General features: G+C 44.7%; 1 protein-coding gene across 7 annotated transcripts in view; it reads left to right on the forward strand.

The window, feature by feature from the left end:
- Positions 1 to 10,308: 10,308 nt before the first annotated feature.
- Positions 10,309 to 25,819, forward strand: part of SFMBT2 (Scm like with four mbt domains 2) — a 107,049-nt gene continuing 91,538 nt past the window's right edge. The window contains exons 1-3 of one of the 7 annotated variants that reach the window (XM_085569296.1): positions 11,605 to 11,748; positions 18,643 to 18,846; positions 23,916 to 24,076. In XM_085569296.1, the coding sequence (XP_085425422.1) occupies positions 23,971 to 24,076 (106 nt within the window). In that variant the 5' untranslated portion in view covers positions 11,605 to 11,748; positions 18,643 to 18,846; positions 23,916 to 23,970. Of the gene's footprint in view, positions 10,440 to 10,494; positions 10,980 to 11,593; positions 11,749 to 18,642; positions 18,847 to 23,915; positions 24,077 to 25,819 lie in introns of those variants that run through there. The other 6 variants (XM_085569297.1, XM_021530941.3, XM_021530939.4 and 3 more) reach the window with 6 other exon arrangements.

Below are 25,819 nucleotides of genomic sequence, written 5' to 3' on the forward strand. Positions count from 1 at the left end.
AATGAAAAAGCCCAGAATCACTAAGAATGAAACTCATCTTTTGTCCTTATCTTTGGCATGAAAGCAAAACTGATTCAACTCCAGGAGGGGCAAGACCTTCTGTTTATAATAGCCTTGAAATACAGATGGGAGCTGAGAGCTTTGTTTTGGGATGGAGGGAGGATGATTTAAACTTCTGTTTGCTTTGGGAAGGATTACAGTGACAGTGAATTTAATACAGTTTTGCAGACTCTGATTCATACTCTGGAAGGAAAAAATCTTCCCAGTTTTCACACTCATGCAGGGTTTAATTCAAAGAAGTTCACAACAGTGTAGCTCCAGTGGAGCAAACCTCACAAGTACCTGCAAAATCTTGTCATACAAGTAGTTATCCTATGGGGAATCTCTACTCCCTGCTGGAATCTGTGGGACCAGGGTTTCTGCTTGGCTTTGGGTTGGGTTTGGGACTCTTCTCACCCAAAGGTCCAGACCAAGGTGTCTCACAGGCTGTTTTGGGCCTGGAAAACAGTTTTGCTTTATTGAGATAGATTATATTTAATACTCCAACGTGGAATTTGAAAGTCTCAAGCATAGATAAAATATTTGCTATTTACCCTAGAGGGAGATGAATTTCTTTTCCAGGTTCCTGCAGTGATTTCTCCCCCCAATTACAAAGGGGTTTAATACTTCAGCTGCACTTATCTCAATATCTCCTAGCTCAGACAGATGAATACAACCTTCAACATTTCATGGGATCAGATTTCTTTTTAATTAAAGCAGCCCTTTGTTTCACTGTGGCTCTAAAAGTCTTATTTATCATTAAATCCTTTAGAAGTCTCTTAGGAAAATAATTTCCTGCTCTCGGTTTTACTGAGCCTTTGGATCTCCTATCTCTTGTCACCTGTAACAAAGTGCTGTAGGAAGGAGCAGTGCTGTATTGCTTTCATGTTCTCCATCAGCTCTGATATGGATGGTTGTTATAAAGCTTCATACATAATATATACCATGTCTTAAAGCAGCCCTGTAAATGTCTGCACAACTGTAAAGGTTTCTTAACTCAACCAGCCTCCAGCTACCAGCTATAAAAAGGTAGTTAAGCAGATTAGCATTAAAACTACCTGGTGAGATGAAAAATGGGGAGGCAGAATGGCCTAATGATGGATCCTTGGAGTGTGACCAGTCACGTAGCGAAGTCACCTTTCTGTGCCTCCGACCTGCAAGTGCTGGCACTAATAATTTTTGGGATATTTCTCTGTAACTGAGTAGTTTTCCCCACAAGGGGCACCTCTCAGAGCACACACAGGGAGGATTTTCCAAGCAGTCCAAAGGAAATGTTGACCCTCTCCTACTGGTTCTGAGTTTTGTTGGCCTCCTTTGAGAGTGTTGCCTTTGCTGTGCAAATGCCTTTGAATGACTTTGCATGCTGAGTTTTCTGCCTTTTTTCTGTGGCAGAGCTGGAGAAAAGCCTTTGGAGCCTGTTCTGCCAGGAAACGTGGTCCCATTCCTGTCCCAAAAGCTTCAACTGGCCCAGTTTTTTGAAAAGCTGAGCTGAAAATCAAATTCATTTTAAAACTTGTCATGAGGAAAATGAAAGTTTTTTCCTACCTGGACACCTGTTGGAACTCAGCAGGGGAGGAACATGAATGCTGTGCCCTGTGCTGTCACTTTGATCAGATCTGACCTCCGTGGACATTTCTCACTGCTCCCATCCTACCATGGAGTTTGGCACAAGTCATTGCATAGGAATAGAGGAACATAAAGTTACAGAGTCACAGAATGGTTTGGATTAGAAGGGACCTCAAAGATCATCTCATTCCAAACCCCTGCCATGGGCTTTTCCCTAGACTAGGCTGCTTAGAGCCCTATCCAACCTGGCCTTGAACCCTTTCAGGGATAAAGCATGAAAAAATCCCCAAAATATTGACATTTCCACAGGGAAAAAAACCCAATTCCATATTTCAGAATGCAGTCTTGGGTGCATCCACTGAGGTATTCCAAATATGAGACAGGGAGACTGTACTAGCCAGTTTTAGAAGGCATTTTCACATGAACTTTCATGCCTGACCTTGCTTTTCAAACAGAAATTATTCTCCCTGGCCCTGTCTTGTTGGCATCTCTTCCAAAGTCCCCTTTTGCCTTGGCCCCTACTTTTCACTCTTTGTTTATGCTAATAGCTAATGAGTTGCCTTTGTGGATCTTGGATAAATAGGATATTTTACAGACAGTAACATAATCAATTAATTGACTGCAATCATGATTTGTTTACCTAAACAATACTTTAAATCCAACGCCTGTCAGCAAGCATTTCCTCTTGACAGGACTGTGCAACATCCTTTTGTTTGTAAGGAGGCAATTTAAAGGACATTGGGATGAGGACTAAGAAGATTTGTCAGGGTAAAGTATTCTCTCATTTTACATTAAGAAATTATAGGTGTGAGCAAGAAAGCAGCAGTTGTTTGCACTGAGAAAAAACAAATGTGTTTTTTCCATGTAAAGAGTTGTGTTCCTTTAGGAAAAAAACATTTTTTCAGAGCACTAAAACATATTATTTTCTCAACACCATGCCAAGAAGCTTTTACACTTAGACCTCACATGTATAATGAGAGGTGATCAAAAAGCAAGGAAGGAGAAGAATTTTTTCATGGTAAAATGTTTTAGCTGTTGAAAGCACACCTTCCCCAGTGAAGATCCTGAAAATCCTGTCCAGTGGTAGTGAAATGTTACCTGTATCTACCCTGCTAGTGTTGTTTGCTGTAAGGGCAGGTGTCCAAACTCCTGGACAAATCTTGTCCATCCAGCTCATGGCTGGCCTCTTCCCAAAGCCATGTCCACCTTGGTCTCTTCTGGGATTAATGAGGCATCCCTCCATCCCCAAGAAAAAATGTAATTTTCAGCACAAAAAGGCTGAAAATACAGCCCATGAAGGTGGCACTGATGTGGCACATCCCTCCCTTTGGAACCTGGCAGAATCTCCTGAGGGTTCTTGAGGTTGAGGCTTGCTGGGATAGTGTTGGAGAGCCAGGAAGGTAAAATAAAATCATCCTCAGTCCCATTGTGGACAAAGGGAAATCCTCCAAGTGACCCCTGAATGCACCCTGGATTCATCAGAGAACAACCTGGTTCAATGCAAAAGAAAACCTGAAAGATGGTTAATGTTTATAATGTGTGACAGAAACAAGCTGAGAAAGTTTGGATTTTTTTTCACGTTACCACTGAACACACAGAAAAATAGGGCTGGCATGAATGTCAGCATTTAGGAGCTATTTGGAGATGCCCACTGGAAAAGACTCCTGTCCAGACTTCAAATCCTGGCCTGAAGCAATGCCAGTTTATAAAATCAAAAGGGAATCAGTAATTAGGTAGAATTGCACAAGATCTCTGTCTCATTAAATATCACCAGCTCTTGCTGAGCACACCCCATGCTGTTTTTGGGTTTCAGATCAGTTCCACCACATAAATCAGAGTGGTCGACTCAAGATGACACAGTTGGTGCCTGAGGGCACTGTGGGCTCTGTCTGAGGGTGTCTGCACACAGCCAAAAACCAAGTTTTTTTTCTCTAGGATCCTTCCTGTATGTCAATTATGAAAGAGAACAGCCTTTATCGTGCCCACTGGGATCCACCAAAACCCAAATCACTTCTAATTGATGGGCTACTCGGGTAAGAGTCCTGGCTTTGGGGGCTGAAGTTGTATCTCATTCCCTCAACAGGAATTTCTGAGCAGCCAGGATGGGTGCTCATGATTTTCATCCTCTCTACGTGTGGCAGCAGTTACAATTTTTTTCCAAGCTTGAATTTTTTTGGGAAGGTTTGGCTGCAAGTTTGTGACAGACGTAGGAGCTGCAGGATTTCGGAGCGGGTGTGAATTTCAAACAGAGCAGATGCTGCTCTAGGAGCAAATCTTCCTGAGGCTCCTACCAGCCTGGGGGTGCCTGCAGGTAACCAGAAATGTCCTGGGCAGGCTTGCTGAGAGTCCAAAAGTGGAGAAAAGGGTATCAATGTCATCATAAAAGTAAGGACTTTGAGGAACTGACATGATCCTGGAGTCACACCTAAAGCTTCTTGCAGCTTTTTGAGTTCCTTGAAAATCTTCCTACATTCCTAAAACTTATTCTTGGCAATAGGAAATCCAAGAGGGATTAAAATTATTAAATATTTTTATGGACCTGGCTTTTAATTTGCCTAGATTTCAATCTCCCATCCGTACAGTGCTTCCAAAGTACAGGATACTTATAAAGTACAGAATATGGCATTTTTCAGCAGCAAAATCTTCAAGAGGTTTATAAATCTAGGGCATTATTCTTTTCGTTTTAGCGGTGGGGAAACTGAGGCACAGAGGCTGTCACTTGTCAGGGGTTAGTCAGTCTTGGGTAAAACCATAGTCACCTGCAGGCAGGATATGAACTACCAAGGGGGCACGGTCTGAAATGAGACCAGAAAATTCACTTAATTAAAAAAAAAAAACCTGTTTCCTTCTTATAAGCCCACAGCCATGTCTTGCTCAGCAGAGTTCTAGTAAGAAAAGTATTTATACACCTCCCTTCCTGATCCCTGCACTGAGATACTCAGTCCTGTGCTCATTAAGACCTTAAATATGTTACCTATTACCTTTAATGGCATACTGCAGACTCCCCCACTCGTATGCATCCTTATTAAATGTGCTTAGCAACCTGGCAATGAAGAAGTGTCAGCCTCTTCAAATTAAAATAAAAAATCAATTATGCTCTTAGGGGCAGATGGAGATTAAGCTGAATACAATGTACTGCTACTCTGTTGTGGAAGCTGGGGCCTTTATGTGCAATTAGTGGCATTTTGTTCTTAATCTTCCTCCTTAATACAGAAGGAGCCATTAAAAGAGCAAAAGTCATCCACAAGCCCTTTTCATAGTCAGCTGCAGAGAGACACTTCTAAATGTATCATTTTCTTTTTAGTACTGTCCAAAAAAAATCCCTCCAAGTACTGCTATAACTTTTAATACTTTGCTGTGAATTTGGGGGCGGTGCTGAGCGGGGGCTGGAAGGAGGGAGAAGGTCGAATGAGTAATTGCAAGATTAGGTTTTGTTGCACGGTGAGATGTTTGCCAGAGAAATTTTGGGCACAAATTGTGTTGTAGATGGGCTTTTGGGCTGTTTTGGGAATGTGCCAGGGCATTTCTGCCCACAGCTGAGCAGCTCCTAAATCCTATTAGGTACCAAAACCATGGAAATGCCTGAGCTGGGTTTTGAGCCCACCATGCAAGGAAGGCACTGAGAGAGCCAGACCAGCTCAATATTTTGCAGACTATGGTACAGAATTCACTCCACGTGCAGCAATGATGAGAAATGCAGATGTGGTGCATAATTTACACTTTCATGAAACGTGAGCTCCTGGTCATCCTTGTCAGTCAGAGATTTTGGTCTTGTTCTGCCATTATGGATATTCCCGTATGAAGCAGGAGGGAAATGGAGAATTTACTTGTTTGACACCACAAAACTTGGCAGAAATGCCCCTGTTAAGTGAAAGCTGTAACCACAGTGCTGCATCTGATGCTGCACCATTTCCATTGTCACAGCCTTTCCCTGGGACTGCATATCTGTGTGTGAGAGCTCAGCTCCTCCTGCCTCAGTTTCCCCAGCCTCCCTTCCCAGCACCAGCTCATAAAGGCTAAAAACCAGGAGGAGCTTTCCTGCCAAGGCAAAGCCTGTAAAGGCTTGTAATAAATAGAGAAGCTGTTAGTAAATGGTAGAAATGAGCAAGTTTTTGATAGGAGAGTGGATCTCTCCTGTAGTGCTGGCACGATCAATAGGGCTCATAGCTGTGAGCCTCAGTATTGAACCTCAGCGCTGTGATTTATTTAGTATAACATGTGCTTCCTTTTCATTTACTGCTAAGGTGGGAAAGCTATTGTTTAGCACAGGGACCAAGCTTTCTGGGCATTCCTGAGCTGCAGGCATGATGTACTGGCTCAGATTTTCCAGTTAATATTAAAGCCAGTTATTGCCCCTCTGCTGAATAGCCACAACCCCTACACAGCGATTTCTAATCAACAGGCAATAAAAATAAATTAAAATTGGTTAAATAATGTGCTTTGGGCTATGGAGGTGGTGTGTTTGTGTCTGGGGAGAGCTGCTGCTGGAGGCTGTGGGGGTGCCTGGCCCTGAGACCTCCCATTTGAGAGGTGCTGATCCCTTTTTCCCAGGTATTCCTTGAGTTCCTGCAGGAGAAGGGCTACACAAGGGACCTTTTACCTCCCCAGGGGATGTGTTGCCTCTGCAATCACTGCACACAGGGCTGGTGCTGCCAAGAGGTGCAGAGCCTGTGAGACCATAACCCAATGAATATTTTATGAACCCCAAGCCAGCAATTCCTTTGCTCTTCTCAGCATTCAAGAGGCAGGACTTTTACTGTGAAGCATAAAGAGGGAGTTTAAATTTTGGATTAACTTCACTTATGCTAATCTCTTCTTTAGATCATGCCTTAAACACCTGCCTTGAAAGCTTGGATACATCGAAAAGCAAAAGGTATCAGAGAAATTCAGCCTGAATATGATCTCCAGGAGATGGCACTGTGAAACAAGTCTTTCAGCATCCTAATGCCACCTCCCAGGGACCAACTTCTTTCTGAATTAGGGCTGATGGATAAAAAGAAGACAAAAGTAGAAGTGAAAGACCTGGCCCAGGAGCTGTCATGAAATAAGGGCCTGATGCTGTCCTTACCTCCTGGAAAGATTATGATAAAGTGGGGTGAAAACTTGGAAGCTGAAGGCCACATTTTGTTGAGAGGAGAGGGAAAATGCAGAGAAGCTTTGCTGTGAGCCCAGGAACAGTCCCAGGAGATGAGCATGGCAGAGGAACTAATAGGAACTGCACTTGACTGTGATGTGGCCCCAGGTGACATCCTGTGTCTCTTCTCTCTCACACCAAGCTCCTGTTTGACACTCTCCACCCTTTAGCTCACTCAGGCTGGACACTTTTAACCAGCCCCAAATAATTCCCCAGTGTCAGCTGCACAGCCCTGCCCCTTTCCCAGTGCAGGGCAGCTTGGGGGCAGCATCCCAAAAGCAGGCAAATACCTCCAGAAGTGAGATAACCACATTCTTTGGGTTAAAAGGAAACCTGGCTGCCACCAAGGAGCTTTAGCCCACTCTGATATTTATCACAGATGAAGCTCCAGAGCATCAACTTTGCTATTTTACCTACATTTTAGAAAAGTTGTCTCAGATCCCCCCATTTGCTCTGTCTGCAAGGCTAATGCCATTTATTCAAGAACACAAATGTCATCTCAGCACCATGTTAAGCTTGTGGGATGCTCTGAGTCCTTCAGGCACCTGCTTACATTTGGGGCAGAAATGGATAACCAAATACACAACCACCTACAAATCCCATAATGTCCCCCAGAGCATTTCTCTTCCCAAGCCAGGAGAAAGGAGAAAAATTAGGACTGTTAATGCCATATAACATCATTGTTTGTGTGTGTGCTTGTGCTTCCTTGTGTAGGGGATCTCTTTACATCTCCATGTGTCCTCCAAAAACATGAACCTGCAGAAGGGAAAATGGGAAAAGTTTTCTGTCATAGTAATCCTATCCTGCAGATCAGGAACTGCTAATATCTGATATAAAGTAATGGGAGTGTCTGAATTTCACTCGGTTGGAGAATTTTCGTGTGTCCAGCTATAGAAAATTTGGAATGTGAGCAGTTATGTCATTTGGGAGTGATCATCAGAGGCAACAGCAAATGGATGTTTATTACAACTTGGGTTCTTGGTACTCAGGTAAACTTTTTTTTCAGTGCTACTTGCATAAAAATGCTTTAGTTAAAAGAAACAACGAAATTCAGATGTTAAACTTCTGTTCACAACTTGAAATACAAGATCAGGGCTCATGGTTGCCAGGAAATGTAGCACTAAGGAACATGGACAGCAGAAATTAATGGAGTTGCTTTAGATCAGTGTAAGATTGTCACAGAGTGTCACTGAGTCTGAAACTGGAGATGATCTCCGTGTGGGTTTCTGCCAGGGCTTAAATCCATTTTACATCTTGGGACACTACATTGGGCACAATTCACTATTTCTCAAAGCACTTTCCTTTTTTCCCAATGATACTCTCAAAACTAGTATTAAAATGAAATCTCTCAGCAATTACTGTGGTCCATGTACACTAAGAGATTTGTAGTCTCAGCAATGAGCAAGATGCAGTCTTTGCTGCCAATAGGAGCTGTTATTGTCATCTCCAGCTCAGACCTGATCTAAATCTGCACCTTTTCATTCATATCTGAGAGCTTTCTTGTGGCAGCCACTTAGAAAAGTACCAAGGGAATTTTGTCCCTCAGCTTTAGTTACTATTATTTTACTTTTTTTTTTAAAAACCACCTCTTTGGACACCATCCACAGACCTAATTTAGATTACAAACTCTTAGATGGCTTTCTTCAATATATCTATATACAGGGCAAATTGAACCATCAGTGCTTCAGAAATACACTCTAAATGAAGCTAAAAGAGAAAATCAAGGCGAAGAGGGAAGAAAAATCTCCAGAGAAGACAGTGAAACCAAAACATCTGGGAAAACCTCTTAGGCCTGAATGGAAATAAAGCACAAAGGCATCTGGTGTTAAAAGGAGATGGAGAAACACCTGAAGTGTTGTGAGAGCCACTGTGGCGGTGGCTGTCCCTAAACTGGATGATGCCACGAGCTTTAGATGAAGAGAGTCTGCAGCCAGAGGAATCTCAGTGTAACCTAATTCAGAGCAGAATAAAAGGAGAGAACACAGATATGGTGCTTGCAGAGCATCTTCCTTTCAAAAGTATGTTGAGAATTTGAAATGCCACTGTGCTGAAAATGTCACTAACTTCCACAATCATGTGGATAAACAGGGCTTCAATGCTCTCCTGGCATGTAGATGGGGTTTTGGTCTTGTTTTGAAGTTCTGACAGTGTTCCCTTGCTGTTTTGAAATCTTATCCAGCCCAAAGCCTGAAATAGGAACTGCTTGATTTCTATGTTTTCCAGAAAATGTGCTGGAACAGGAGAGGCTGAGCCCATGGCCTCTTGGAGTGTGAATGACAAGAACATGGATTGTGCTGAAGAAACACCGTGTGCAATATTTGCTCTTCTTTCCTAGTCTTCCCTATCTTCTCAAGTGTATTCCAGAATCAAAATATTTCTTCATCTTTATTCCACTCCTCACTTGTCTTCTTGCACAAAATCCACGAGAGGCTGGTGGAAGAGAAAGGGATTGGAGAGAGTGGAAGAGAAAGGGATTTGGGAGGTTCAATGATGAATCCCCAGCAAGAACCAGTGAAAAGGGTGCTGGTGCTTGCAATAGGGCAGAGAAGAGCAGGGGTCACCTGTGGGAAACCAGCACTTCCCCAGGTGTGAGATCACCCTCCCTGCTCCTGCAGGAAGGGATGCTCACAAAACCAACCTGGAAACTTCAATCCTCAGCTTGTAAATGATCAGAGAAAGGCAAGTGGAGACAGCACTTGCATCTGAGCACGAGGGGTGACGTAAATTTGGCAGTCCAGGTGTGGGGCTGGTCACAGCAGCATTTGGGGTTAATTCTGTTATATGTAATATAGATAATTCGTGCCTGTAGAATGATATGTATGTAATGTTTCATATTATGAAAAAGCATATGAGTTGGTATTAGGGGGTTTGCCTCACATATGTTGAAACTGTCTCTGATAAGACCTCATTTACAAATTAGTACACATAGCCCATCTGGAGATGGGTCATTTCTCAAAGGTGATCCGGGAACCCTGACAATGATTCAATATTGGAATCACTGGAACCACCCAAAAGGATACATCTCAATACCATGTTCCCATAACTCCATCAAGGATGTACATCACTTCCCCTGGACACCAGATTGTTCAACTCAGCACAGGGAAAAGAGACTTTATGAATATGTGGGACTTTGAATAGAAAGAAAAGGCTGATTGCTGAAATCCTGGCCTCAAGTAAAATAAATCCTATAAAAATTGCTCACACAGGGTGGGTGGTGTGAAACATAGGGGACCCTCTGCTGTAGAGGTCAGACCTGTGTCTCACCCAGTGCTGATTCCAGGCTCAGCACTGTCCTTTTCTTTGTGGCTGGCTCAGGTAGATTTAAATTGCTAACTAAAAATGAATTTTTATTTTTAATTCAGCTGGATTAGTTTTTTTATCTATATAAATTCCAAAAGGAATTTGTGGAAAGGACAAAGTCCAGGACTGGTTGCTGCCTCAAATCCGGGATGTCCCTTCCTTCTGCTCTCCTCCAGACCTGTTGAATGTGTGTTCCCTGCACCAACCCCCACCTCGGAGGATGCTCCAAAAGCATCCGCTTGAATCCTCAATCCTACCAATCATGCCTGCAGGGAGACGGCAACTGTGGCTTCAAAAATCCCCATCAAAGATGCTTTATACAATCCCTGAGCAGGGCTGCAAGAGCGGGGGCGAAAATCCTGCAAAATTCACCGCCAGCCCCGCTGCTGAGCAAACCGGGGTAGGGGAAGCTCTGGGATCTGCGGGCGGTGGGAGCATCCCGAGAAACCCCGGCTGCAGGAGCGGGGCTTTATCCCCATTCCCTCCCATCCCAGGGGATTTTTCTGACGCCCTCCTCCCGAGAGCAGGACCAGCCGGGCGGGGGGCATGGGCTGTGGTATCTGGCATGATTTTCCAGTCCTGCAGCGGGGCTGATTTTTCTCGGGAGGGGAGAGCAGATTATCTGTGCAATCCGAAAAATCCCGCAGTGTGGCTGTACGTGCAAACACCCCCGCACCGGCACGGCCGCGCACACTGGCGTGCGGCGCGATTCCGCCGTGCATCCCCCGCGCTCGCCAAAGAAAGGGAAAACCACCAAATAACCCGAAAGAAAAAAAATATCCCATCCGATAACCTGAGGAGCAAAGGAGGGAAAGTTGTGCGTGTCCCTGCGCGCCGGGAGGGCGGAGGGTGTCCACCAGTTGATTTTACATCCCGCTTTGTGCCTTCGCCGGCTTTTCTTGATAGATTTCATTTATTTTCTGCAACAGGGAATAAACAGGTAATGCCGGAGGGAACTGGCGGGCTGAGGGATGCGCCGCATTTTTTCCTTTCCCTCTTTTCCCCTTCTTCTTCCCCCATCACCCTCCCTGGAACTTTCTTGGCGACACGAAACGAGGAGGAGAAGCGAAATGAAAGCTTGCGGTGAGCGGTTGGGAGGGGAGACCGGGAGGCAGCGCTCCGGTGTTGAAGGCTTGGTATTTTATGGTATTTTACTGTATTTTACTGTATGTTATGGTATTTTATGGCGTTTATCGCGCGGGCGGCCGGCCCGGGATGCTGCTGCGCGCTGCCCCGCGCCGCGGAGCGCGGCCGAACCGCGGCATCACTTCCACGCGTGGATCCCATCCCTGCCCTCGCCCGCCGAGCCCGGATCCCCGGCGGAGGCGCGGCTCAAGGTGCGGAGGCACCGCGGGCGCGGAGCAGCCGGGGCGGTGTGGCTTGCGATGCGCGCGTGATTATTTTTACGGATATATTTTTTTTTTTTCCCGAATCCCTTTTCTTGAAACTGCTGAAAAAGGTCAACGAAGGAGTTGGCTGCTAAATATTAAAAGGGAAAAAAAAAAAAAAAAAAAAAAGCAAGAAAGAAGGAAAAAAAAAAAGCCCTAAAAAGAGCGGCAGGCATGCGCACTGCGCGGATGCCATATTGGAAGGAGCCTGCCGCGGGTGCGGGCGCGGGCACGGCTGGGCTCCGCTCCGCGCAGCGCCGCGCACCGCTCCGCGGGGGGGAAAACGGGGAAAACACCCCAAAATCAGCCAAACTCGCACAGGTAAGGCACAGCGCCCGGCAGCCACCCCTCTCAATCCCTCCCAGCTGGCATTTCCCTTTATTTTATTTATCGGCTTTAGCAGCGCTTGGGCGGAGAGAGTGGCTTTCCCCTTTCCGAGATGTATTAAAAATTATTTAAATTTTTTTTTTTTTTAAAGCGTGAGAGATGGGTGTGGGTATCCCCCAGCCCTCCCCGCTTTGCAGAGGGTGAGCCCGCGGTGGAGTTGTGGAAGTGCTGGCGAGCCGGGCTGAGCCCCCGGCCGGGACCGGCGCTCGGAGCGCGGCCGCCGCTGCCCGGCTGCGCCCGCGGCCGGAGGCGCCGCGCTGCCCCTCGGCAGCCGTGCGGGGCTGCGTTTTAAACCTCGACACACCGCCTTTTCGATGCTCTCATCTTTTTGCTCCCCTTTTTTTCCCTTCCCTCTTTTTTTTTTTTTTTTTTTGCTTTCCCCCCTTCTTTTTTTTTTTTTCCCTCTTTTTTCTATTATTCCTTCTCCCCATCTTTCTTTTCCTTCTTTTTAAATTTTTTTTTTTAAAGTTACACCTATCGTTTTCTGCTTTCCTCGTGCGACCTCCTTTCGGATTTACGAGGCTGATGCACATCTCTCGGAAAGAGTTATTTTGGGTGTGCGGCTGGGTTTCTTCTCAATCTGCGGGGGAAAAGGAGGCGGCGGGGAAAAAAGCTGCTGCAGGAGGCGAGAGGGAGAGGGAAAAAAAAAAAAGAAAAGAAAAGAGAAGAAAGCAATCAGCTGTGCCAAAATGTGCAGCCCTGATCTAGACGTATTTTCCCGTAGCGCTCCCGAACTGCGGTAAATGAATATTTATAAAGCTTGTTCAACATGGCGGGTTAAGGTGTCTTCAAAAACTGCAAATAAACATTTTGAGGGGAGGAAAAAAGGGGGAAGGCGGGGTGCCACGCGTTTGCTTCAACTCTCTTTTGTTGGGGAGAGGTGCGCTGGTGGATTCGGTGCGGAGGGATGAGGATGGGATTCCCAGTTCGGGGTTCTCCCCCCGCAGGACCCGGCGGTGGGAAAAGTACCGGGGCGTTTGTGTGTGCTGGGAAGGGACGTGTGGAGTTGGAATCGCGGCCGATTTGCCTTTGAATGCCAAAATCGCAAGCGTGCCATGAGAAGGGAAAAAAAAATAAAATAATGCGCCGGGAGACGGAGTGCTGATTTATTTTGCATTAGCTGTAGACATGTCGTGGGATGAGATGTCCTGTTGGAGCTGTCAAACCTTCCTGGGCGCATTCTGCTGGGGATGTCTGGGGTGGTTTGTTTTTTGGTGGTTTTCTTTTTTCCTTTTCTTTTTTTTTTCTTTTTGCATGTTTTTGTTTAGCAAAACCGCTCTGGAATTGCTCCACGCGGAAATTCGGGCGGCAGACAAGCGAGCTGGGCAGTGCGAGCTGCATCTCTTTTGCAGAGAGACCCTAAAAACCCCGCGGGGATGGAGGCGAATCGCAGGTTTTGCAAAGCAAGAGAAGGAGTTTGCACAGAGTTCTCCGGGAGTTGTTTGCGCCCTTCCCGGCTGCCTTTCCCAAATGTGTTTTCCAGGGGAGTGGAGGAGTGAGGCTGCCTCAGAGGCAGGGAAAACTTCCCCAATAGCGTGCAGGGAGCACTTGGGTGCTGCTGTTGTTTCACCGTGGTTGTAAGGTGTTAAGTTTGGAGCATCTGTGGTTTGAAGTGTGGGAGGCGATGGGATGCTCCAGCACCTCAGGCTGTCAGTGCCTGGGTGTGGATGGAGGAGCCAGGGAAGGATGCAGAAGTGGCTGAAGAGCTGATATGCTGCTCATTTCCCCGTGCCTCTTGGAGATGCTGCCCAGAACCTCGCTGTGATTTTGTTTAGCAGGGCTGGTTGGTGATGCTGTTTGCACACCTTGTTGTGTAGGGTGAGATTTTTCCATTCCAAAAGGGCTCTGATCCATCAACTCACACATTTCCCCCTCCTTTCTCCAGCCCCTGCCAGGACCAAGCTGGCTCAGGGATCCAGCAAACACATCACAGGGTACGGTGGTGGGGAAGGTGGCAGAGGAGAAGATAGGGGTGAAATTGTGATTTCTTATCAAACTAGAAGAAAATGACATTAAATTATAAGCAGAGAGGCTTGGAAGGCAGTTACCAAACTGGTGGGATTTGGGTGGCAAAATCCAAGAGCTGCAAGTGGGGTTTTCTTTGGGGTGGGAAGAGATGGAACCATTGCAGAAAGAGAATCTATCTTCCCTCTCTGCCTTCCATACATCTCCCCAACTTTGTTGTCCCTTGGACAGGACAGCTTCTAAAATCAGTTTGTACCCCTGGTGCTCTGGGGAAGAAAGGGTGGTAGCAGAGGGGTGATCTTGTGTCTGAGCAGAGAAGCAGCTTCACCTGGTTGTGTGATAGGGACGTGGAGATGGAAGGGATTTGGAAAGGTCTGTGGAGATCCTTCTGAACCTTCCCAAGGAGTTTCTTCTTCCTACACAGAGAAGGGTGCTGGCCAGGATTCAGTGGATATTGTTTTCTGTCTCTAGAAGCCTTTAGGTGAAAACAGATTTGATTTCCTTTGCTTCTGGCAAAGCAAGAGCAGGTGAGGCAGGTTCTTTCTCCAGGGTTGGGACTCTTGCCTGTGTGAGCAGGGATGCTAGTGACTTTTTTTTTCTTTTTCCTCCCACCAACAGATTATTTTATGAAAGGGGAGAAAATATCCTCACAAGTCTAATAACTTCAGTGCTTATAAAGGATTAGATCCTAATAACTCCTGTGATAAGATGGAGGCTTGGTGTAATCTGTTACTAAGTGAAAATCTAAAAGCCATTTAAATAAATGCAGCAAAGAGCTATCAAGAGATTGGTACCTTGAACACAGCAAGGAAATACCTTTAAATGATTTTTAAGGGGTGCACAGGGTAGTGGGATAGTAAATGCAGTATAAGCAAGACAGTGTAATTTCAGTTCTATGTTGAGAAAGCATTTGCAAATATTCAACAGATGTTACATGTGGCAGAGGTGGAGAGTGTGTTTTGCACAGATGTAAGAACATCTGCAGAAGACAGTATAAAGTTATATAGCTGTGATTATGAGTGATAATTGACTGGCTGGACAGGCAGTTGATGTTTTAATGAAGCATTTATTAAAACTTTATGGAAGTGTTACTAGAAATAGGGTAAACATCACAACTGTGAAAATTTTAGACTGAGGATGCTTTCCCCCCTCTCCTGGCTTGTGCTGTGCTGAGCTGATGTATTTTGGGTCACTGTTTCTGGCCTTTCAGAGCCATGGGATGCCGGTCTGAGATGAGTGAAGGGATGTGACATTAACCTTGCTGAAGGACAGGACATGGTAGAGAAGGTGCCACCTTGTTTATCCAGCAGATACTGGGGAGAAATTCTTGGCTGGAAGGGTAGTGAGGCACTGGCAGAGGGTGCCCAGAGAAGCTGGGGCTGTCCCTGGATCCCTGGAAGTGCCCAAGGCCAGGTTGGACAGGGCTTGGAGCAACCTGGGATAGCAGAAGGTGTCCCTGCCATGGCAGGGGGTTGGAATGAGATGATCTTTAAGGTCCCTTCCAGCTCAAACCATTCTGTGTTTTTGAATCTTCAAGGGCATTTCACTGGTTAAATTCATGTTGGTGTGGGGTAAGCAGAGGCATGGAGAGCATCTGAGGAGGTTTACAAGGATGGTGATGGTTGAAGGAGGTGGCTTGTCCCTGACTGTGTCCAAGTGATAAAATAAAGGAATTGTGAAAAACTCCAGAACTTGGTGACAGATAGCCAAAACTTGAAGCAAAGGAGCCAGGGGTGTGTTCATGAGGGTTCACAAAAGAAAATAATGTGGTGATCACAGGGTCCATCTTTAGATGACCTGAAGGTGTCAGAAGTATTTTTTTACTATGAATATTGATGCAGAGTCTATCAGCTGGTGCAGCAGGGTCCTCAGTGCTGAAAATGAAATGCTGTTGATAATAGTGATGCCACCTGCAAATGTGGGTTTGTTCTGTCATTGTAACATCTGGCCTCTGGAAGCAAGGGTGGTTTTTTTTTTAGGATTAGAGTAGCTGATGGTACCTTGTCAATATTTAAAACTCATCATTTGAAACTGTTGATCTTTGCATAACAGACCTCAATGAAATCTGTCAAATCCATCCTATAGGTTTTTTTGGCAAAAGATTCATCTTTCCTTTATTTTCTGTTTCTTGGGATATGACTCCTACAGTGGTTAAAAATGTTGGAGTTGCAAAATAAGGAAATACAGAAATGAGAGTGAAGACTTCTTCACTGACATTTAAAAAACTCCTGAAAAAGTTTATTTTGAGATTGGCCTTTCGTAAGACCTTAACAAAGCATTCTTGTGAAGGCTGATTTGGAAAATGTGTTCACAGTTACTCCCATTTCTATGAATCAGAAGTGTTAATCTAAAATAAAATAGTAATAAAAAGAAAAAAAAAAAGCTTAAAACCAAGCAGCTCTTGACAGCTGACCCAGGGATCAATTCTAAGTAGGTGTGAGGCTTAAAAAAAAGTATGTGCAGAATCCTTGCTATTTTTACTCCCAATTCCTGCTTTCATGACTAATACTTTTAGCATCACTGGGTGGCTTGTGCAAAAGAGCCATCTTTTCTTGGGTAAAGTTCTGAGACCCAATTAGAATAAAAGTTAATTAGAAAGTCTTGCATTTATTTGCTTGGCAAGGAAGTGGAATTCCCTCCTAAAATCCAGGAGGTGACATTATGCCTGCCTCTGCTGTGTGGGAGATCAGGCAGGACAGCCACAGGCTGAGGATATTTAAAGTCTAAAGGGTCACAAGTCCTTTGTGGAGACTTTTGAGTAGAAAGCCATAGCTCTCCTACGTGCATCAAAGATAGATCTTTAAAGAAAGTTCAGGAAAAAGCAAAAATTAACTGGATCTTCGAAGGTGTTTTGAGTGTGGGAGCTCAGTGCAAGTGCAAGATCAGGCTCCAAGATGTTTGTTGGGGTGGTGGTGAGGCATTAAACCTGGATGTTTTGCAGCAGATCTCATGTTCACGTGAAAGGGAATCAAATTTGTTTTGCCTTGGAGAAATGGGGTGGAATTAGCCCTGTAAATGTGACTTGTAGGACTCTAGGAGTTAAAATGTCTTGTGCAATTTGGTTCTGGATAGACCTTGGCAGGGCTCTGCTGGCTGTCCTCACATGTGCTTGGCCAAGGAAAAGGTCCTCCTCTTCCTGCTGTTGTGCTGTGAGGTGGCTGGAGATGGTGGTGAGGGCTGGATCTTTTTAAAATTTCTCTTTTTTTGGCAGGTCCTGCCAGTCAGTGAAGCTGCTTCTGGATGTAGAGCACTGACAGGGGTGTAAGTGCCTGTAGGACTAAGCCCAAGTGCTCATCAGCTGTGCTGTTTAAATGAGCCAAACAGTGCCAAGATCTAAAATGTCATTTTTTTCCTAAAAAGTGTTGGAATCAGATGACAGATGTTTCCTGGATTCTGGCTTACATCTTGTAGTTTTTTGTTTGTTTTTTTTTTTTTTTTTTTTTTTCCTCTTTTGAGAATGGCTCTGACTGCTGCAAAGACTCAGAAGGCAGAACTGATTGCCCTGGACAATGGGAGTTTGGTTGATGAGGGACTTCTGAATTGGGCTCTAAATTAAGTCTGTGAAAACAGTGTTTTGTGTTTCCTGCTGGGTGACTTCTGTCTCTGGGCTGATTGGTCCCACTCAGGGGGTCTGACTGATTAATTTGGTCCATGTGGCTGCTCTTCCGAGGTGATAAGCATCCCATGGTGGGGGTTGGAGCTCGGTGATCTTTAAGGTCCTTTCCAGCCTGTTCCACTCTGTTCTGTGATTTTGCCTAACAAGATGAGGTATCTCAGGATGATAAAGCAGTTCTGTGTCTTCAAGTTACCCATCTCAAAGTATTCTTGGTTTCAGTTCTGTTTCAAACACAGAGGTGGGAGAAGACAGGGTGTTGCACATGGTTGTTGGCTGTGCTTCTTTCTTGAAGTTTTTTCCTGTTATAAAGGGCATCAAGGACATTGTCCCAGTCTTCTTCACGGCCCTGGTTGAGATGAGAGCTTTAGAAGATGCCTAAATTTAAATATGCCATATTTCCAAGTAGTTGGTGTATGTTGGGTGCTTAGCCTGGGTAGAAGTGCTTTACCAAAGTGGGGGGCAGCATCATGGAAATTGCCTGTTGTGTCATGAAGGAGGTGCAGACACCTGTTAGGTGACAGAACAGCTGGAACAGGAAAGATTAGTACTAGATTAGTATGTGGTGACCTCCCTCTCCTTGGGAGACCTGCTTTGTGAGGTGCTGAAGGTGGGGCTGTCCAGGGTTCACAGGGGCAGGAGTACAGGTGGGGCAGCAATGCTCCCTTGTCCCTGCTTATAAAACGTCCAGCTTTCTCGGGAGAAGGAAAATTGAATGAAAAAGCACTTTAATTTTTGAGGTTTGATCTAGTCCTTGAAGAATTTTTTGGCAGGTTTTGGCTCGAAGTCCATCTCAAGGTTCTTATTTACACACAGGAGAGCTAAGAGGGTGATGTGTAGCCAAGCCTGGGTGCCTGCCTGTTATCTCTCTCTTTTTTCTTAATACTGCAGGGCTTTTTGCTGTAAACAAGTTAAGAGTCTAATTAGGTTTATTTTACTTTCTGTTATCTTATCTTACTACCATTTATCTCTGTGTGTATCCTGGACTCAGGAGTGTGCCAGATAGGCAGGATGAGAAAATTGCTTTGTGGAACAGTTTTGCCTTGTTGGCATCAAAAGTGTGAAGATTTTGGCACCAGTGCAAGAAGAGAGGAGAGCAAGGACCCAGCTGAGTTATAGGGGCTGCCACCACCTTGCACAGTTCCTTCTCCACATGTATCTTCAGAGAAGTTTGCTCTAAGATAGACAATCCAGACCATCCCTGCTCTGGTGGTTCCCCAATTTCCTGTTTTTACATGTTTTTCCTCCAGGCTTACTCATTTATTTTCTGCTGCTGGACAAATGCTGCCTTCAGGAGCAGAAAGATGAGCCCTGTTGAGTGGCTGGAGCAGGGGGACTGGAAGGGGATTTGGGCTGACCATCCTTTACCCCAGGGATTACCTCTACCAAGATCAGTTTCTGGACACATTAGCATCCTAACTCCTCCAAAAAGCAGAGCTCTGTGCCCTTCCCACGTAAGTATATCCTGATTCTTCACCAGATTCAGTATAAGTGATTTCTTCCCCTGCCCAGATCATGTCCCCCCCTCCCTGCAGTTTCAACCAAGCTGCCTTCTTCAATCCACCAAGAACATGGAAAACAGATTATATTCTTTCCCCATTCAGCTGTTTTTTATGTGCTTGAATATTGTGAACATTCCTGGTTCTCCAGAGTACATGGGATTTGTTTCTTCCACTCCAGAGTGCAACGCAGAGCCGTTCAAAGCAGTAAATTTCCCTTATTAAAATCCTTTGGGGTCTTCAATATGAAAGAGAAATTGTCAGTTGATATAAGTGAAAACATTTGGCGAGGGAAGCTCTCAAATAAATAATAAAAAAACCGTCAGAGGATTTTGGAAGAAAAGGTCCTTTAAAGGTTTCCAACTGGTACTTTGAGAGGAGAGACAGACCCTTTTTCTAGGAGGTGAAACTGTTCCTTGCTGTGTTCAGTAGCACTTCTGGATGAGCTTCCACTGCATTGTGCAGATGCTCAGGGATTATTGTGGTTATTGTGGGAGGCTGTCGCTAGCAGTGCATCCTGGATCATGTCCCACAGGGATGAGATCCCTTTGTCCTGCTGCAGGAGCAGGACCACATGGAACACATCCCTTCACTGGTCCAGTGGAAAGTGTCCCTGCCCATGGCAGCAGGGTTGGAACCAGATGATCTTTATGGCCTCTTCCAACCCAAACCATTCTCTGATTGATTCAGCTTGACTGCTGGGAAATTTGGATATTTAAAACATTAGCAGGTGCTGTGCAAGGGCGGGAACCCCCTGAGGGTTGTTCATCTCATCTGAATTTCGGGTGTCTGACTTGGACCACTTAAGTCAATTATCCTTTGGATGTGATTTTTCTTGGCTTGGTTTAGGCTGGATATTTGTAAAAGGTTCTTTATCCAGAGGGTGGTTGGGCACTGCAGCAGGCTCCTCAGGGAACTGGTCACAGCATGGCAGAGACCATAAAGTGTTTGGACAACACTCAGGCACATAGTAGGATTGTTGGAGTTGTCTTGTGTAGGGCCAGGAGCTGGACTTTGATGATTCTGGTGGGTCTTTTCCAACTCAGGACATTCTGTGATTCTCTGACCCTGCAGCCCTGCTGCCACTCTCAAGTGTCACTGTGCTGAGATGTGGCACCATCTCCAGTCAGTGTCTGTTGCTGGATTTTGGAGGGGCCAAAATCAATCCCAGATCTCTAGGAAAGCAGTGGAATTTATTTCTCCACCATCCAGGACTCAGCATTACATTGGCACACCTGGTTCTCTATTCAGGTTTCAAGGATGCAGGATTTTTTTTTGTCTTCACTGTGTCAATCCTGATTAACCAAGTATGCATTGGAGGGAGACAGTAAGTTTTTCAGGAGTAGCTTTAAGGAAGAGTCCTAGAGGTGCTGGATTTGTGTATGGGTAAGAGACCTCTCCCTACAGAGGATCACTCCAAAGGCAGAAAAACCAGGATGGAGGTGACAGGAGATGAGAAGTGTAAAATGGTGCGAGGAAGCCAATGCTGTGCTTGTACAAAGAGCCAATATTGATACAGATGAGAAGGCAGCACGTTGGAGATAAAGGCAGGGCTGAGACTGACAGCCGTGGGAAGGAGGAAATAAAAGAGATTCTTTATTATATTGCCTGGCTTTTCCTGCCAGTGAGTTAAGAGCCTGGATCTGAATTAAATGCCAGGGGAATGGGAGCTGCGTGGGGGGAAGAATCGGATCAGTCTGAGCCACCACTGTGCAGAAACAATGGGCAAGGGATCTGAAACCAGGGCATGTCCCCCCTCCCTGCTCTTTCAAATGCATTTCATAGGATTTTCCTTTGTGCTTCTGCCTGGTGTAATGTCACCTTGTGCCTCTTCTGGTGTTGTTTCCCATCACCTTGTTCCCAGGCTGGCTTGTGGTCCTTGATTTGGTTTCCAGTGGATTTCACACTGGCAGTGGAATTGGAGTACAGTGGTGTGTGCTGCTCGTGTAATGATGATTGCAGGCCAGCCAGTGTGCTACTGTTAACAGTATGGCTGGGGACTCTGTTTGAAGTGTTAATTAGCAGCAATTAATAAGAAGTGAAAAATTAATACCCTGTGTGTCAGCTTTCTTTGCTAGTTAGTTGTATCAACACTGAAGCTCAGCACTATTTTGAGGCTGGTGTTTGCATAAGAGTTTGGTCTTGTTGTCACATGCTGTTGGAAAAATACTGAAGTGCTCTCCTACCATAACTGGTAAACTTGTTATTCCCAAAATAAGCCAAGTAATGGCCTCTGATAGATCCAGTTTCCTTGGGATGTGGATACTCTCAATGTGACGTTTCAAAATCAGTTGTCCATAGCTTAAGCAAAAAATACATTAAAATATAGTTTAAAACCCCAAAAATGTTGACGATGTTGCTGAATGTGCCTCAGAGATTCTGTATTTTCCCCTTTTAATTGAAGTGGGCTCAAAGCCAGCCCCAGATGGGGCCACTGAGGATGGGTCCCAGTTGTGTTGCTGGTACCTTGAGCAGGTTCCTGCTGATTTGCCCATCCACTTTCCATTTCTGATGGGAAATTCCATGATCCAGGGGTTTGAGTCCCTCTCATGGGTCTGGTGGCAGATTTGGGTCCTGGCTGTGTTAAAAAAAAAGTAAAAATAAAAAGGCAAATACTGTTGTTGTCTGATTGGGCACCTTCAGCTTTTTGTCAGCTCATAACTCTGTTTTATCAGCATCATAGAAGCATCACAAGATTTAACTACAATACCGAGAGGATTATGTTTCTTCATGGTATTTATACTGTTACCCCTGAGCTCTCTTTAAGATGATGGATTTGTTGTGTTTAAATTGATACCTCTGCTTCTCTCCGTTCTTTGAATTTTTTTGGTAGACCCAGGTTATCTTCCATCCTTGTCTGGTCCCTGGTAGAACAGTCACATCCCCCCAAGGTTTAGCTTCATCTGGCATCTCCCCTCCTCTCACATTTAACAAGTTTGATGTAAAGTCCTGATACTTAGCTAATTTATTATTAATGATATTTACAGAAGTGTCTCTATCAAAGGAGAAGTGTTTTTTTTTTTTTTGACTTTCAGTAAACTGACTGCTTCTAGTTTCATGGTTAATTGAAACTTAATATACACTGGGGATGAGTGATGTGTATGTTCTGAGGTTAGCTGCACTCAGAATACTCGGAGTCTATAATACACTTAATTCATTAGCAAGTCTCATGTCAACAAAGAATAAAGATGTAGTGCTGTAGTGGCCATGGCAGTGGGAAAAAGGTCATATTTGTGGAGTACTTAAAGTATGCTGAGCACTCTGTGAAGAGACCAACAACCATATTGCTCTGAGCTGGGTTATGATCTTCATGTTTTAAAAGACTTCTTTTTGCTTTCATGAGAATATTCCTTTGGGGTGAGGAACAAAAATTTCTAACTTTGCCTGAACAACTTTCTGTGCAGGCTGAATCACCTGCCTTGGTAATTTGCTCCCACCAGTGATTTTTTTGTGAAACACCCATGGCTTTTGCAGGTTTTAATTGCAGCAGTGATTGCTCCAGCACAGTCCTACCATGGTCCAGCTAATGGATATGAGACACTTGACATGCTCTTCATCTTTTTCAGCTCTGATATAACTGCTCACACACGTCCATTTCTTCTTTCAAATTGCCATAGGAGCAGCTTTAAAATCTGGGAGTGAGAAATCCACAGCAGAACGCTCTCCTCCTTTCTATTTTACAGCCATCATGTCTAGTCTTCTAGAATATGCCTCCAGAGTAGTAAAAGTTGAAAAAATCCCATATATTTTTACAATCTTATTACATCCTGCTTTGCCTGGCCTCTGGCAGTAAACTTCTTTCCTACTTTTAGTCACACGTTTTGCAGAGCAGTTGGCACTGGAGCTGCCAGCACAGCCCTCTCTGTCCTGCAGGATTTGGAGGCTCCTCTAATAAGCAGGACCAGTCCTCCCCATCAGATATTCTGGACACACACCTTCCCTACTGCCTGGCTTTGCTTTAGCATATCTTGTGTGAATAGCTGGTTCCCTCTGTGCCCATAACCCCAGCTCTTGGTTTCTCTTTTGCAGTCATCCTTTGACATCTCATAATTCATCAGCATCTCAGAGTTTTACTGAAAAGCTCACTTTGGAGTTGTTTTTGATCTATTCCTGAAGGTGTATCTTGGGTGTTGCTTGTCTGGTGGCTCAGTGTGGCTGGAAATATAGTTTTCATTTAGTCTGGTGTCTGATGCAAGATCTGATCAGCCTGGGTGCCCTTCCTCATATTGTTTTTCATTTCTGTGTGTTTGTATTCAACTTTGAATTTACTATGGTCACTGCTGCTAGAAGAAACTCCTCTGCTAACAACAACCCAATTTAAAATCAGCTAGTATTTCCTGCCCTGCATGTTAAAACTGGTACAGTTACATTAGGTCAGTCCTCATTCAATAAACAATTGCAGCCAGCACTGTTTCATGAAGGTATCTGCATTTTGCATGCTCAGTTTTATTTTTTAGAGTTACTCCAGTCTCTTTCTCATGAGTATTTTTGCTTCAGTGTTTCCTCTGTTTCATTATCACAGATCTCTCCCTTTGAATATTTATGGAGTGAAATACATCTCACACAGTGTTAGTCATCAAAAAAAACCCCTGGAAATCAGGGGCTGAAATGGCTGGAAGATGGTGGAGATGGTTTTTTAGCATGGGTTGTGCTGTTTTGTGGGCTCATCCTTCTCTCTCTGGTAGCACTGGGAGCTGGAGAGAACTTTGAGATGTGAAGCCTCTGGATGCTGTTTATTACCTTATTATCTTCTCTGTTATTATTTTTGCTGTTGCTCTTATGATGTTGTTGCCACTAAGATCCTTTGTTGTGGTTTTCATCCAGCCCCAGCTTCAGGCTGGAGACAGGATGGAAGGGTCACCATCAGAGGGTCATAGAATTATTTAGGTTGTAAAAGATCTCTGGGATCTTTCATTCCAACCATATCAAGATGGGGTGACATGAAAACCGCGGGGAAAGGCTGAGGGAATGGGTTGGTGTACAATAAATTGCCTTTTTTTTTTTTTTTATAATTTTCATTTTAGCTTGTCCTCCTTGCTGCAGGATGAATTAGGAAGGCAAAGCTTCTTCCTCTAAGCCATGGAGACGAGGGCATCCTTCATTGCCAGCATGAGAGAGACCCAGCAGCTCTCCCCAGAGAAGGATCCCAGCCCAGCCAACGGTGATGGGGAGCAGTTTGATTCAGGTGAGACAGAACAAACATTCAGAAATTTACAGCATTTCTCCTTTGTTTTCACTTTCCCCCTCATTTCCTTCACTATTTTTTGGAGTGCTTCAGGTGAGGCACCTTCACAAGGAGAAGGAGGAGAGGAGAGCTGGTCACATATTGTCCTTGTGCTCGTGACTGGATGCTTTGTAATGCTCTGGGATGGGCTCCTGAAGCTGTGAGAATCTCCTGTGCTAAATTTGGGTGTTCTGTGGTAGATGCAGAAAAGTAAATGCTACATTCTGGTGATTTTTGATGGAATCAGATGCTTTAACTTCCCATATGCAGCCTTTGCGGGAGGAGACTGTGTCATATGATGAAAAAGTACATTATGGCTAGACCTAACCTACTTTCTTTCTGAAGCCAAGCTTTTCCCTGCTTCTCCCTCAGCATGTCAGTAATTTGGCCACTCAGCCTTCAGTTTCCTCATTTCTTGTAGCAGCTCAGTGATTTTCCTGTTTCCTTGGTCACCAGAGCCTTGGATTTCCAGAGTGGACACGTCTGGGCTGGTCTAGTCACCGCTGGATCTATTTTTATCAGAGATAAGAACTCTAAGATGAGATTTAGTTGGCCAACCATAGAATTTTTTTTTTTTTTTTTTTTTGGGAATGAGGAGAACTGGCCTTCAATGCCTAAATTTTGATGGGAATAAGGGTTTTGATGGCTCTCCCAAGGCTGTGCCAGAGGTTTGTGGTTGATCAGATGTCTGTGTGTTTCCCCACACCTGTTGTGGGAGCATTTCAGTGATCTATTCACTCAAAAAGTCATGTGTGTTTATCTAGGTGCTGTAAATAAGATGTCTAAGAAATTCGCCTTAAATACTTTTTCCTATGGTGAAGTCTGGGGAAAAAAATCAGTGTTTCTGGAGACACAGGGTTTGGGTCTTTTATCCCTTTTTTTTTCCATAGCTGAATATTCCAGGGGGCTGTTAACAGCTGGAACAGTTGCATTTTTATAGTGTCAATGTATGAGCACTTTAAAGCCATTGAGAGGCTCGCAGATAATGACTTGTTGATTTTATTTGTCATCCTGGGCTTGTTTATACATCACCATATTGTAAACCAGCCAGCCTTGACTCTTTCATTAAGAAAAAGCTCTGGACCTAAGTAGCAATAATTTGAAAGGGAGCTGGTATGTAAAATAGGTTTAATGCCAGATTTATCACCTTTCAGGGTGTCCTGTGCTCCTCAGCAGTTGGGTTTTTGTGATGGATGAGGAGATTTGTGTGCAGCCCTGTTGCATGTGTGGGGGGTGTTGGGTCCTGTGGGCTGGTCTCATCCCTGTGCCACTCATTGTCTGCTCTGGATGCCCCCCTGCCAGAATTCCAGCAGGGAACAAAGTCCATTAAAAAACCATTTTGAAAACATACAGTCCTTTCAGAATCCGTTGTGGTGAAATGAAGCAAAATAAACCACTGATGCTGTGATAAATGAGTACTCTGACATTATTTTTACAGACCTTGTAAAAGTAATTTCCTGATAAAGTCTGCAGATAAAACATGGTAGAGGAGCCAGGCTGGTGATGTGTCAGAGAGGAATGAGCTGACAGCGAGGGAAGGCTGCAGCTCTCACTCTGCCTTGCCTCTGGGCCTTGAATCCTCTTTATTTGGGTTTAAAAAGGAGAGATCTGGGTGGCATTTCATTCTACAGGTGGTGGTGTGAGTTTTGCTGGGCTTGTGAAAGAACCTGCCAGTGAGAGTCTCTGTGCTGGCCTGTGGCAGAG

The sequence above is a fragment of the Lonchura striata genome, chromosome 1A (assembly GCF_050655825.1).
Source record: "Lonchura striata isolate lonStrDom1 chromosome 1A, ASM5065582v1, whole genome shotgun sequence".
Taxonomy (NCBI): domain Eukaryota; kingdom Metazoa; phylum Chordata; class Aves; order Passeriformes; family Estrildidae; genus Lonchura; species Lonchura striata.